Genomic DNA, 15,331 nt, shown 5'->3' with positions numbered 1-15,331 from the left:
AGGAGTAGCCCACACTTCTGCGCAGGAGACATGCTAGGGCAGGACAGGCTATATCTCTCCCCAAAAGGTAAGTGTGTTTTCTCTTTCAGGTTGGCTGATCTCGTATGGCGAGCTTTAAATGAGGTTCATCAGGGGATGAGGATGCAGAGGGTCAGGGATGATCTAGTTAGTGAACTTTTGGAGGGGCTGGACATGTTTAAATCAGTAGGTCCAGATGCTCTTCATCCAAGGGTCCTGAGGGAACGGGTGGAGGTCCTGGGTAACTATATGCCAGTTAGACTCACCTAGGTCCTTGGGAAGACCTTTGAGAAAATTATCAAGGAACACATCTGTGGGGGCCCAGCATAGGAGGTAACGCTCAGGGGCAACCAACACAGGTTCATTGCGGGCAGATCCTGCCTGACTAGCCTTGTTTCCTTTTACGACCAGGTCACAAAGTCCTTGGATGTGGGTGTTGAGGTGGATGTCGTCTACCTGGACTTCAAGAAGGCCTTTGACACTGTTTCTCATCCCATTCTCATAAAAAGTAGGCAACTGCGGCATTGATACCTACAGTCAGATGGGTGGCAAATTGGGTTGACGGTCGCACCCAGAGAGTTGTGGTGGATGAGTCATTTTTGACTTGGAGGGATGTGAGTAGTGGAGTTCCCCAGGGCTCAGGCCTGTGCTATTCAACAGCTTTATCAGCGACTTGCAGGTGGGCATGGAAAGCACGCTGTCCAAATTCGCTAATGACACAAAGATGTAGGGAGAAGTGGGCACACTGGAGGGGAGGGACAGCCTCCAACTAGATCTAGACAGGTTACAGAGGTGGGCAGATGAGAACAGAATGGAATTCAATGCAGACAAGTACAAGGTGCTGCATTTAGGGAGAAGGAACCAGCAACATACCTATAGGCTGGGGGACACCCTTCTCAACAACACAGTGGCTGAAAGGAATCTTGGAGTCATTGTTGACTCCAGGATGGACATGAGCTGCCAATGCAAGGAAGCAGTCAGTAAGGCTAACCGCACCTTGTCATGCATCTACAGATGCTTCACAAGCAGGTCCAGGGAGGAGATCCTTCCCCTCTATACAGCGCTGGTCAGGCCACAGTTGGGGTACTGCATCCAGTTCTGGGCACTGCACTTCAAGAGGGATGTGGCTAACCTTGAGAGGGTTCAGAGGAGGGCCACTCGCATGGCCAGGCCCTACAAAGATAGACTAAAGGGCCTGAATCTATTCAGCCTCCACAAGAGAAAACTGAGATGGGATCTGGTGGCCATCTATAAACTCACCAGCAGAAAATAGGCGAGGCTCTGTTCCCCTGGGCACCACCTGGGATAACAAGGAGTAACAGCCACAAATTGATTGAGAGCAGGTTCAGGCTTCGTATCAGGAGGCATTACTTTACGGTTAGGGCTGCCAGGCTCTGGAATGAGTTCCCAAGGGAGGTGGTGCTCTCCCCTACCTCAGGGGTCTTCAAAAGGAGGTTGGATAGATATCTGGCTGGGGTATTATGATCCCAGCGCTCGTTCCTGCCCAGGGCAGGGGGTCAGACTTGATGATCTGTTCAGGTCCCTTCTGACCCTAGAAACTATGAAAGTATGAAAACAAGAATATATGTAACCATACTCAAACTAGCTGTAATCTAGTAAACTCAGCAGCACAGAGTTCAACCCTGATTGTAAAACACAGTGAAAAATTAAAGTATTGGGTGATTATCCATACTGAGCTCCATTCTGGTGAGGCTGGATCGACAGCGCTACTATCCAATTTAAGCTAGAAGCACGTAAAGTATAAACATACCCTATGTAAAGTTTAATCTGAATTCACGTCTCAAAATTATTTCAGTTACAGAAATCTGGAAAGCTATAAAGTACAAAACTTTCAAAAAAATAAATAAAAAGAAGTTAATTTCTGATTTGAGGTTGGCTGCCATTTCTGATGTGATATGCTTAAAAATATTGTGAAGATTTTGGACTTAATCAAACATAAATCAAAACACTTTTCTGGCAACATATAACCTTACACAGAATAGATTAACAAACATAAATCTGAGTGAATACTCTTAAGGCAGGACTGTCCAATTAGTGGCCTGGGAGTGGTATGAGGCCCACGAGGGGTTAAACTGCAGCCTGTGGCACGGGTGCTTGAGCTGTTGCACAGGTGCAGCTCTGGAACTCAGGGGTGAATGCCCCTGCCACTTGCCCCTCCATCCCCTTGCCTGCTGCTGAATTCGGAGTCTTCAGTCAACATTTGTAACTTAAATCAGGGGCAGGAGAAAAGAGGGTCAAGCAGCAACAACACCCTGGGTTCTGGAGCTGTGCCAAAGCAGCAGTTCCAGAAGCTATGCTGACAAGCTTCTGCCCCATCGCTGAGGGTGGATTTTCTGGCCTGCAGTCAGGATCTGGCCCAATGGGTCCAATAAGTTAAACAACCCTGTCTTACAGGTTTTAATTCACTGTGGAAAAAGAAATTTCCAAGTATAATTTGCAGGGGTCATGGGGATTGGCATATACACATATGACTGCAATCCTACAGTGGATAGGATTAACCAATTTGTACAAAATCTCAAGCTGTGCCCAAAACCCTGTGACTTTGCCTAGTCGAAAAGGTACTATAGGGATGGTAGACAGCAGTAAATTCAAGATTACCTTCCCATGGGCATATTGGTGGTGGAGGTGGTGGTGGCAGTGGTGTTCAACCACTGGCTGAAGCTTTCTCTTGGGCTTAAATGGAGACTAAACCTTATCTCCAAGTTGGAGTGGAGCATCACAAATGAACTGCATCAAAGATCCAGCAGCACTAAAACACACTCTGTAATTTCAAGGGTATTGAAGCACCTATTGACTTGAACCTGCAAGGCAACCAGGAGCTCAGAAGCAAATTGTAGGCTCCAAGCCAGCCCTATGGATTTTGAATCCTTTGAGGTCCTCATCTTTGAGGCTTTCCATGGAAATTTAAAGTCACTCTTATGAGCTACTTTGGGAAAGTCAGATCCTCAGAGCCTGATGTATGCTCAGTTCTAGACCTTTCGAATGAAGGGAGTGTATTCAAGAAGATTACAATTCTTCCAGTTATAATTTGCTCAGAAATGCCATTTAACGAATGCTAAGAGTGATGACTGTTGCAGTGCAACAGCTGGATGCCGTCACTTTTTGGTCAAGTAACTTAAGCGATCCAAATTCCTAACTATAATTCTTAATTACACAAGATACAAGGATACAAGAATGGAGATGCATTCTGGTCCTGAATTTGTACTTGAAGAATGTATTAAATTTCTATGCTGACTGTATAATAACTTTGAGTATACAAATAATCAACTAACGGGTCAAGAAGTATAATCAACTAAGAAGATCAGTGTAATATTCTATTACAAAAATAGCTAGTTTATTCAGAGCAGAGCACAGTTTACAAGAGCAGAATGGGGTTTCTATGTTCTCAAGTGGTCCCTGAGCAGAGTGCTGCTCTGGATTCCCGCACAACCCTGCCTGATGTGATAGCAGGGCCCCCATACCACTGCTGCTGCCATGCTCCGCATTACTGAATGATGGTATTTCATCCCATCATTCCTGTACTTTCCATAGGGAAGAAAACAGAGCACCAATGAGAGGGAGTCCTGTAGCAGTAGAGAGCTAGTGCCACTGCATCGGTTTAATGATATGAGTTTGGGTATAGCAATTGTACAGCAAGCATACACTGCCTGTTAAATCACTGCTGGGGATAAAAATCTCTCTTGGATACTCTCTGTCTTTTTTCTCTGACCTCATTTTTAAAGAAATCTAACAAGTACCTTGTATTTCCTAAGTTACCCCCATGCAGTTTTGAAAAATGACTGATTCTTACCAGTTTCCAATGAATCGAGGGTCGCTCTGGTCAATATAAACAGTCGTTCTAGGATCAACATATAAACCGATAAGGACTCCTCCTAATAAATATCCTGCTGCGGGACCAAGTGCTCCCATTACATACATGATGGCTGAGAAAACACAAGTGGAAAAAAGCAGCCCAATGTCATAAATCCGTAAAAGGAATTCCTTTGCATTAGTTCGCCTTGCTTAATAAAATATTCTGCAGAGGAATGTAAAAAAAAATCATAAAATAATAACAACAGGAACAGAGTGTTGACATTTTTTGGTGCAGTCCTTGGTCACATTACAAATGAACAATGCCTACTGCATTGGATTCAGAGATGAGTGAAATCTCCCATGAAAACTGAACCATGTTAAACATCTATCACTAGGGAATGAATATTTGAAATTTAATATTTTCAAAATACAGTTCTTAAGAATAATATTGTGCAAATTCTGTTATACCTCATATATAAATTATTTATCTCTATACATATTATTACGTATTTTAAAATACTTTTTTGGTTAAGACAACTTTTGTTCCTAATATAGTATTTTGTTCCTTATAATATCCTTGTTTTTCAAACTGAGATAATTTTTGGATGGAAAAAGATAGGAGGCAACTCCACTGAAGGATTTCCTGATACCTTGAAACTAGAGAACTGGCAACTGAGAATACATACATATCACCAGCAGCTCTATTTTCTACTGTTTCTGATTTTCATCAATAAATCTCAAAGTTGTATTTCAAAGGTCAGTGGATTATTCCTGTTTTCAAAATGAAGAAACACAGATATGCAGGGAACAGCTCTTTGTCCAACTATTGGGTGTGTAAATTGCAACTATGTATCTAAGTGGCTATGTACCATGATATTTTCTCCCAGTCAAGTCCCCAAAGAAACATTACTTTTGTAACATAACTTTATCTTAGTCTTTAGAACATGCCACTAGAAACAAAGAAGAGAAGGATGTACCCATTGCATTAATGGTTTTTCAGGGACTTGAAGAGGGTGGAATAAGATTCTATGATTGAAACTTCACTTACAAAAAGTAAACTTGAAGAGATCTCTTGAGCAATCAAAATGAGTTCCCTCATTTCCATGCTGTCATATGCCCCAAACCTCTGTCCACTGTATACCACAACCACAAAAACACCCATAGACAAGGGCATCACTTTTACCTTGGGCACTGCAATGGCAAAGAAAAGACATTTATATGACACTAGGAAGTGGACCACAATCCATGCTATAGAAAAATGGTGCTCAACCCCAGCCCTGATCCAGCCAGGGGTGAAGCATGGCCTGGCCCTGAACTGGCTGCCACTGCTCTATGGTCTGCAGTTGGCCCACAAGCCAGGGGTTGAGCACCCCTGATAGAGAAAAAGGCAAAAAATAATCAGGCTGAATTATGACCTGGAAAAGCACTCCTTCCTGACTCCAAATATGGTACCTGGTTTTATCCTGATCATCACATAAGCAAGAAACACCAGTGAAAGATATACTGAGAGGTACCCAAAGCCTTGAAGAAGGATCAAAAGTTAAATAAGGCATTCTGTCAGGGAGAAAAAAGGACTTCTTCCTGGCTATGATAGGCCACCAAGCAGAAGCTTTGAAGCATGGGATTACTAAATATCTTCCATGCATACAAGCAACCCACAGCAAGATCAAGTTCCTTTTCAGCCTCTCTCATGGAAATAACAAACATCTGAAACCACATATTACATATTCTGCTAACTATTCCAACAACAAACCTATCCTATCATACTATCTCTTCTATAAATTTATCAAGCTCTTTCTTGAAGCCATTCAGGTTTCCTCAACCTAATACCTTATTTTAAAGTCCATTCCATAATGTTCCTCCTCTGAGTCCATCAAAACTTAACTCATCCTTCTAGTTTCCAGTTTAAATCTGTTCACAACTGCTTTGTACCCACTTGATCTGGTCCTATAACTTAGATAGCTCATCTCCTTCTCAGGCATATGAATATATTTATAAAGAGGAATCATAATCTCTCCCTACACTTCTATTGTTAGGATAAACAAGCCAAATTCTTTCAATCTCCACTCATAAAATAGGTTCCCTATTCTCCTAATGGAGACTCATCCTAATAGCCCTTCACTGCACCTGATCCATTTTAAAAGTCATATCTTTTGAACTTAAGTGACCAGAATTATGCACAATATTCTAAATGGTGTTTACGAATTCCTTGAACAGCGATGTCATATTGAATGTAATATTTGAATGCTTATAAAAAATGCCTATTAGCCAGTTTAGGAAGAAGACAAGATTCATCTTCTTATCTAAGCCATTGTTTTGGCCTACGTGCGGAAGGTCCTGAATTTGCTCAAAGTCTTAACTCTTGAATTTTATCTTTAGAGGCCTTTAACAAGGTTAACCTAAAAATGATCCTTAAGCAAACATCCCACATCCCGAGAAATCAAACCCTAGGAGCCTTTGAAAAGATTGGAAAGAAAGGAAATTCCCCAAAGTAATTAAATGATCAACAAAAGAAACTGAACCCAGTAGAAATCTGTTAAGAAAGATCCGAGCCCAAATCTGGGAGTAGTGACAGGTTTGGGTAGGAGGGGCCCAAGACGGCAACTCACTCAATAAAAACTGTAACCTACTGTCCCAATTTGGAGGTAACCTCACTTGCAGAACAACGAAGGAAGAATCGCAAGTGTAGGCCGGATCAGACTGATCACCTGAACCACCCTCTCCGTGAACACAAATCTCTTAGTTCACACTGAAGCCGCAGAGCGCCCGAAAGGGACTGAAGGAAGGGGACTTAGTCCTATCAGCATTGAGGCCAGCCCATTGAACCGTACTACTGAGGCCAACCCATTAAATTGTACTACTGAGGAATGAAAGCATATCTAGGTGTTTGGCTTCTTGGAATTCTAGGATTGTAAGTATATTATGAAAAATAATAGTATTGATTCAAATTTAACTTTGAGTTGTAACTGTAGTTGTTTTTGTAATACTAATTCTTATAACATTGTTTGAGAAGGAAGTGCATTTGGAGCATTGTTTCTGATATATGTAGTTATTGTGTTCTTAATGTTTGTGGTATTTCTTAAAGCTAAGCAGTGTTATATGCGTAGCAAAGAATTTTAAAATAAAATTGTGGTGTATGAATTAAGTGTGCAATCACTGTGAAATCGTGCAATCGACTAACTACTCCCCCAGCCAGTGCATCAAACGAATCAGTAAATTGTATGGGATCTTCTCTATTCCATAACCCACTAGAAACAAGCAAAACTAATACTTCCCTGTCTCTACTAAAAATGCCTAACTTAGCCCATCCTTGAATCGTATTAGCCTTTTTTCATAGCCATACTGATAGGTCATGGCAATTTCGTGGTTGATCAAAATACCTGGAAGCATCTCTTCTTCTGTCACCTTCAATCTGTGACACCCAGATTAGCATTTAGCATTAGCTCCTAGGAACATGACTTTATACTTTCTACTATTAATTTACTTAGCATTTTTCTTATTCCTGTACAGAAAGCTATCTAACTCCTCTTTAAGGACTTCATGATCTTAGGTAGATCAGACAGAGAAAGGGTTTCTTCCAGGTGGAACATCCAAAAAAAAAAATCAAATTATGTTTTCTATACAACTTTATTCAAAGAAAAATATGTGCAAAATAATTCTGGATAAAGCACCAGGCTCAAGATCTAAAATGGCATCCAGATGCCTAACTCCTTCAAGTTCAACTGTCATTGATTGTCATTAGATACAAGAGCCTAATTACCTTTGACATTCTGGGACCATATCCACCACCTAGACCTGACTGGCACCAACACAATAACTGAGGGCAATAGAGAATTATTATTCTTTATCTACACTGTATTTATTGTCCTGAGTACCAAGGGGCAGGTCAGGAGAGTACTCTAACAACTAGAGTGGGAGGCTCCAATCAGAGGTGTAACAGGGCAGCTCCACACCCTGTGCAGCAGTTCTGGCTGCCACTGGCTGCCATGCTGCCATGTTATTTCTGTGCCCCACCCCCAAAGGCAACACCTAGAACTGCTGCTGTGGTTGCCCTCTCTCCTCCCCTCACTTATGTTACTGATTCCAAATTGTTATGGCAAGCTTCATTCACTTACATATTCCTAGAGACCTAGAATTGCATTACTGAAATGAATGATCTTTCCCCCTGTGATCCTAACACCCCACAATATTGCTATTCAGATCCATAAGCAGCTGAAATTCAGGTCCTTGCAAAGATGGTGAGAAAGTCAAGGCAAATCTTAAGAGATCTTAACTAGTTCATATCTCTTTCAGTGGCACATGAAGGCAGAATATATTTAACAGTAAATGCAATAAGAATATGCTCTTCTAACAGCTGGCCAACAGCAAAGATATTAGTCTCTTGCTTTAAGTTCATCAATTCAGCTCAAATGATAAGCACTTCTGATCCAGCTTATCACTTTACTTCAATCATGCTTTTGTTGTTGAAGGCTCTGTACTATATCCACACTCAATATGATTGTCTCTTATGATGAGATGACTGGCTCTATGGATGCAGAGAGTGTAAATGACATAATATACCTTGACTTTAGCAAGACTTTTGATACAGTCTCTAGCAACATTCTTGCAAGCAAGCTAAGGAACTCTGGGTTGAATGAATGGACTGCAAGATGGATAGAAAACTGCCTGGGTCATCATCAGTCTCAAAGGGTAGTAGTCAATGACTCAACTTCTAGTCGAGCCAGTATCGCAGCTCTGCAGAAAAGGACCTGAGGATCAAAAGTAAATAAGCTGAAAAAAGGAAGCTGAATATAAGCCAACAGTGTATCCTTGTTACAAAGAAGGATAACAGCATGCTGGGTTGCATTAATAGAAATGTTACCAGCAGATTGAGGGACGTGATTATCCCCTTTATTCGGCACTAGTGAGGCCACATCTAGAGTTCTGCATCCAGCACTTAATGAGTGTGGGTGAGCCACACAAAATCTTCCAAAGATATCATTTTAACAAATTATAGATAAAAAACAAATCATATACTAAAAATCAAACACCTACAACAACATAGTTTAATTTTATTTCAAAACATAATTTTTGTCTTGTTTTATGCTTTTTTGAGTAGCACGTATAGCCAAACAGCTCAAAAGAAAGTCTTACTCTTGTATATTGTGTGTGTGGGAATGGGAGAGGGTGTGTATTTTAACAAATTATAGATAAAAAACAAGTCATATACTAAAAATCAAACACCTACAACAACATAGTTTAATTTTATTTCAAAACATAATTTTTGTCTTGTTTTATGCTTTTTTGAGTAGCACGTATAGCCAAACAGCTCAAAAGAAAGTCTTACTCTTGTATATTGTGTGTGTGGGAATGGGGGAGGGTGTGTGTGCATAAGCAGTGGGTGTGGGGTACTGCTCGGCTTCCCCCACATCCAGTGGCTTCTTCTCCTCCTCTTCCAGCCCCTGACATGTGGCTCCACCCCATCTTGCCCACAGCTCCCCCTGCAGCACTCCACATGGGACTGAAGCCCACTCATTCGCACCTGGGGCAGCCCATGCCACACTTCTACCCACACCCACCCCATGCCCACTGACTGCACCACCCCAGCCCCACCAGGCAGCTGAGTGGGTGCAAGGCAGCCAGGAACTAGAGCTCCAGACCTCTGCATTGTGGCTGGAACCATCCGACTGTAGCTTGCTCCCCACCTGCCCACCCCATGTACCCATGCCACTTGCTGCCTGGAGCCACATGGCAGGGGCAGGAGGAGGAGGAGGAGGAGAAGGAGAAGCAGCCACTGGAGGTGGGGGAAGCCAAGCAGTACCTAGGAAGCTGAAGCAGCATCAGTCCTGCTGGGAAGGGCTGGGTTGCCCCAGGTGGGAGCAGGCAGGATTCAGCCCTATGTAGAGCACCGTAGAGGCAGCTGCAGGCTGGGTCAATTGGTAGGCCATATCCAGCCCATGAGCTAGACTGTTCTCAGTGGTGACACATGACAAAAACAAGCAGCAATGGTCTCAAACTGCAGCAAGGAAAGTTTAATGTTAGATATTAGGAAATAAACCCTCTCTCATTAGGAGAGTAGTAGAACAGGTTACCCAGAGTGGTTGTGGAATCTCAATTTTTGGAGGTTTTGAAGTCCCAGCTAGACAAAACCTTGGGAATGGTCCTGCTTCGAACAGGGTGTTAGACTAGAAGACCTCCTGAGGTCCCTTCCAACCCTAATTTTCTATCATTCTATGAATACTAGAGGAATGTCTAGGCACAGCAATTTGCTCCAAGGGTACAGACAAACAAATTACAGCAAATTTACAAGGGCAGGGATTTACCACCTTTCTGCTGCTACAAAGTAGTTTTCCATGGGCCTGTTCTTACCCTGCAACAAAATATAACCTAATTTATAGAAGCTTAGCGCTCAATATGGAGTGCTAAGCTATTAAGGAGTGAGCTATTAAGATCTTGCCTTCACTTACCAGATTACAGTAACTGTTCACGTGTATGCTATAGAGTAAATGGTAAGACAAAGCACACTTTAAAGTCACTGTAACTGTTGTGGGGAAAAGGGGGCTTCTGCACCCTAAGTTCATTCTGGGTTTTGGTCAGGGAGTTTACCAAATACAATTTTGAAACAGAGCATGTTAAAATGTTCAGTTTCCATTCTGTTAGTGCCATGAAGGCCAAGTCTAGACGTTGGATTGGGCCTGAAATAGAACATATCCCTTGAGATGGGAGTCTATAGACTTCAATATAGGGACTGCAACTTAAAGCAAGGGGTGCTGGATGGCTGTTGGAGGGGCTGCCAGTCCTCCTTCCACACCTTCAGCTGTGCTGCTCATGACAAGTGAAGCTTGCATTTCCCCTTGACGAAGGAGCTGTTTCCCTGACCCTTGCCCAGAGGAGAGATGGGGAGACCTTTATGAGGGGGGGTGGGAGCGGTAGGATTGGAACATGTTATTTTTTTTATATGTGCTTTTCCATCTTGTTCCCACCAGCAGCTCTCCAAATAAATTCCCTCACCCTCTCTCAGATTATTTGGGTGTAAGTAAAGTATGTCATGAGTACCGTCTTGTTTTCTCTTTGCTTCTTACAGGGAGGAGGTGCTAAATGGCTCTTTAAAGAAGCCATCTTGAAAGCTTGTTGAGTAAAGGGAGGAAGGGGTAAGTCATTACATCTCTTGCTGAGGCACCCTGGAGCACCAGAGTTCAGCTTGAGTCACAGAGGTAGGTGAAGGGGGTAAGAGAGCAGTCCTTCCTGGGATGCTAGAGGACTTGGCCAAATGCTATCACCCTGTGGGCACATCTATACATGACGCTAGGGCAACATAGCACCGGCAGTCACAAACTGTGATGCCATAGCTAAGGCACCATCGCAACACGCTCCCTTGTTATAGCACATTGCTACAGCAATGTAACAGCTAAAAATAACCATACACTGTGTGCACAGTGCAGTACAGGGTGTTACTGCGCCATCAGCTAGGACTTCCTAAAGGAAATACTCAATGACGGCACAGTAAAAAAGGTGCCATAGGGACACGTATAGACGCGCCCAATGTGTCATATGTTCAAATTAAAGTGAGAAACACAAACAAACTGCAAAGTTATTCTACATTTCACAAGTGTGTCTAGATGCCAATCTTTGTGGCTTATAATCAGATAATAAATTGCTTGAATGTGTGGCATGTTACAGTTTATTCCTTCACTAACACATAAACTGAATTTACCAAAACTTAACATCTGCCAGGGGCCTCAAACCCCTACTCCTCTTTCAGTCCTCACGCTTGTTTTTGAACAGAATATAATTTCTCTCTTAGAAGCCAAATCAATAGGAAAAGAAAAAGGTTACTAAATCTGCCTCTTTAATTTCATTTGGATGATAGTATGTTCTGAATGAAGAGAATGAAAAAAGAGCACATCCTTAGAAATGAAAGATTTTTTATTGAAGACTGAAGGCCCAATACTAGAATTTAACTCTGAGGCTAAATTCTACTCATAAAATACTAAGAAATGCTTTTAGACTACAAAATGATTAATACAGGTTTCCCTCATTTTATGCTGTACATGCATTCCTGGAAAACAGCGCATAACTTGAATTCACATAAAGGGAATCCACTTTACAATGTAATAAATAGGGATGTGTTCCAAGACCTTGACTGTGCTGACCCTCAGACCCAGTTCTACCACTTTTACAAGACAATTTTGGTACTTGCCAATAGCAGACACTACACACAAGCACAGGGTGGTGGTGAATGTTTAACTGGTGTGAAGAGAGGGTGGTGAAGGGTCTTCAGGGTCAGTCTCCACACCACTAGTAGGAGGTACAGGCAGGGTAACATCCATAGGAGAATCAACAGGCATGGGTCTCTCATCATGCTCCAACACCAGTGGGGTGGGGCTAGGGATACCTGAGTGAGGCTTCAAGAGTGGGAACATCTGCACAGGAGATTATATTTTGGTGCGCATCATTCCCACAATGCGCCGCACAAAGAAGCTGGCTGCGGGCTTCCATCACACCAGTTGCATAAGAGTGAATTTACCTTGCATATGACGAATTTTTGGTATAAAAAGGGTCATTGCATAAGAGTGAATTCGCACATATATAGCCTGCATAAAGCGAGGGAAACCTGTAACTTTATTAGAGCTTTTAGTTCTTTTCTTTAAATAGAACGTTGTTATTATTTATGGAGTCTTGATTAAAAAGAATTAGACTTTGCCAATTTTTTTTTTTAAATAAGATTTTGACTATGGAAATGTGTTGAATCTCACAAAAAAATATCAACATGCCTAGCAAGGATTTTGCTTTTCTAAACTGATTTAGCATTTTAGTAACGTGATCTTCTTGAAGCAACTAATTAACAGATATTATTCTAAATACTGAGCAATTTCTTGTTCACACACTGCTCATTTCTTGATCTTTGAATAAATAAATATGTACTTTTACATCAGATTTATTGCCACAAAGGCTATATGATCTCCTTGGTCAATCAAGTTTTAACTCATGTACAACATTAAGCATAACAGCTTTTGAGACTTCATACACAATTTTTCCTTTAAAACTTTTTAGTTAATGAATGCAGTCCTCAATACATGAGATTAACGGCACTGCTCGCATCTCATCTAAACAAGCCACTTTCCTTCTCATATTTTTTTTAATCAGGCTCTTAAGTTATAAAACAGTTTCTTCAAGTATATTCACTGTTTAAATATATTTTGCCTCTTTCCCTATTTGAATTTATTTCAAATCATTCTCTACAAGTATAGGAGTACCCATTAGAATTAGGATCGGGCTGCTTGGCTGTGAATGGTTAGATATGTCACAGGGTATTATTGCTTATAAAGGCACTTAATGTCATGATAAGACAATAACCTCATGAATTAGATTAGATAAATTTCTGTTGCCTGACTGCAAGAACAGTACATTTAAAGTTACATTACCATGATTATTGGTTTTGACAGTAAAACTAGGCAACCTTTTACACCAGTAAACTTGGATGTATCAAAAGTTTACAGAAAGGAAACAAAAGGAATAGTGAAAGTAAATATTTTGGAATTTTTTTATAGCATTTTGTTCAGCATCAGTTCTATCCTTGAAGAACAACAACACAGAGCAGAGCAGAGTGAAACACAGCAACTGTTTAGCACAATGAACTGCTACTCAGCAGTTGTATTTAGTAACTCTGAAGACAGGTTTCACCATAAGCAGAAATATTGTACAGTAGAGATAAAAATAACAAATGTACACTTTGTTCCATTAGAGATGGGAATGCTGCCTAAAATTTCAGAAGTATTTTAAAATTACTGTAGGCTATCCAGGTTCCAAGCTTCTCAAAATATAACTTCCTGGCAATATGTGTCAAACAATCTGGATCTTTTAGAAACGAATGAACCACCTTGTACTTCGGTATAATGCACTATAACCACTAACTGATGGTGGCAGGTTATTCCATAATTGTCCACTATAGGGCACTTGCATCTTCATCTGAAACGTTTCAGAGAGGCCAGTCAGGGACAGAATATTGAATTGAATTGGGCAGTATGATCCGAGTCACCAACAAATAAGAGCTAGGCAGAGGAAGGCAAAGGATTTTCTAATAAAACCTAATTTTGAAACATTAGTTCAGCACAAGACCATAAAACTTTTGAAGACGTCTCTAGGAAATGAATAGAGCCCTGACCCCTACAACTGCCTGCCTGGCAGGCTTCCCTGAAGCCTAGACCCGAGGCCTTAGCCCTGCTGCAGTCTGCCTCAAAGGCTGCCCAAGAGCAGTGGATCTCCAGACTTAGAATCAAAACACACAAAATATAGGAAAGACAACAGCTTTTCAGATTCAGTTTTGATGAGGCTGAAACCACAAATCACATATGAGATTGTCACAAAATTAGCTCACTGTATGTCACAGTATAAGAATATATACATAAGTAATAATATTTTATAGCATAAGAATATAATATATTTTATAATGTGTGACATTTAAAATATAACCTTATTGAACCATAACCCAGAACAAAAAAATCCAAATTGTTACCTAACCTCTACCCACTCCCCACCCTCAAAACTCTTTGCTGTAAGAGACAGGCTCAAAAGTCCTAAAAACATAACAAGGCTGGAACTACCTCTCTAGAACAATGAAGCAGAGGTATCTGCCCATTGAGAGCCACTTGACTTGTCAATCAGCCAGGAGCAACAGTCAATTAAAGCCACATTTTCTGCAAAAATGGGCAATTAGGTAATGTTTTTACTGTTTGACTTTGCAGACTATTTCGATTTAATTAGCCCTTGAAGCCACCTTTTTGGTCCCCAAGTGTTGTGTACTAGAGATAATATTACAGCATAACACATGCTAGATTGTTGCCTGGAAAGGGAACAGTCAGCATTCCAGACAAGGATATCAGAGAATCAACATCATTTTTTATTTAAATTAAGAATGGGCTGAATATATCTTCTAGGCTCATAACTTTCATCTTCATGGCCTGTAAACACTCACATCTACATTTAAACTTCTCAAGTTACAAACATAATATCCATGCTACAAATATCTCCTTTCTTGTGACAGAAGAGCTATTTTTAAATCTGCACGTTATACAAATAGATTAAGGCTCTTTTCCAAAGAATAGATTACCATTAAAAGGCAGAATAAGGAAGCCATTCTTGGAGATGCTCTCCATTGTGTTGACCAACCACAAAATTAATCTAGCCCTCATACTATCTTCTCACTGAAATCAAAAGCTACATCTGTCAGTCACTGGGCTAGCTCTTTTCAGGCTCTAATCAAATGCACTCTCAAAAGTGTCAGGTTTCCAGTCTTTACTACTTTTGCAGTGCAGTTCTCCAATTTACTCTTTTTTATTCTAGATCCTGAACTGTAAACCCATAAGAACCACCCAAGACTCATTTCAAACAAAATTTTTCTCCACTGTGCAAGTGTACAAGTTCAGTGATACAGAAACAACTTTTTTCAAAACAAAGTATGGTACAAGTACCTTGAGATCTTTTCAAGGGTGCCACAAGGTGCCACACAATGCTAGGCATG

At 41.0% G+C, this 15,331-nt stretch overlaps 1 protein-coding gene across 4 annotated transcripts in view; it reads right to left on the bottom strand.

Moving 5' to 3' along the window:
- The window catches only part of SLCO5A1 (solute carrier organic anion transporter family member 5A1), a 111,624-nt gene that overhangs the window by 56,355 nt on the left and 39,938 nt on the right, over positions 1-15,331 (bottom strand). For all 4 annotated transcript variants that reach the window (XM_059723993.1, XM_019498513.2, XM_059723994.1 and 1 more), the window contains one exon: positions 3,830-3,962. In XM_059723993.1, the coding sequence (XP_059579976.1) occupies positions 3,830-3,962 (133 nt within the window). The remainder of the gene's footprint in view (positions 1-3,829; positions 3,963-15,331) is intronic.

This window comes from Alligator mississippiensis, chromosome 3 (genome assembly GCF_030867095.1).
Source record: "Alligator mississippiensis isolate rAllMis1 chromosome 3, rAllMis1, whole genome shotgun sequence".
NCBI classification, from domain to species: Eukaryota; Metazoa; Chordata; order Crocodylia; family Alligatoridae; genus Alligator; species Alligator mississippiensis.
The sequence above is the reverse complement of the archived record's forward strand: the minus strand, read 5'-3'. Positions and strand labels throughout refer to the sequence as shown.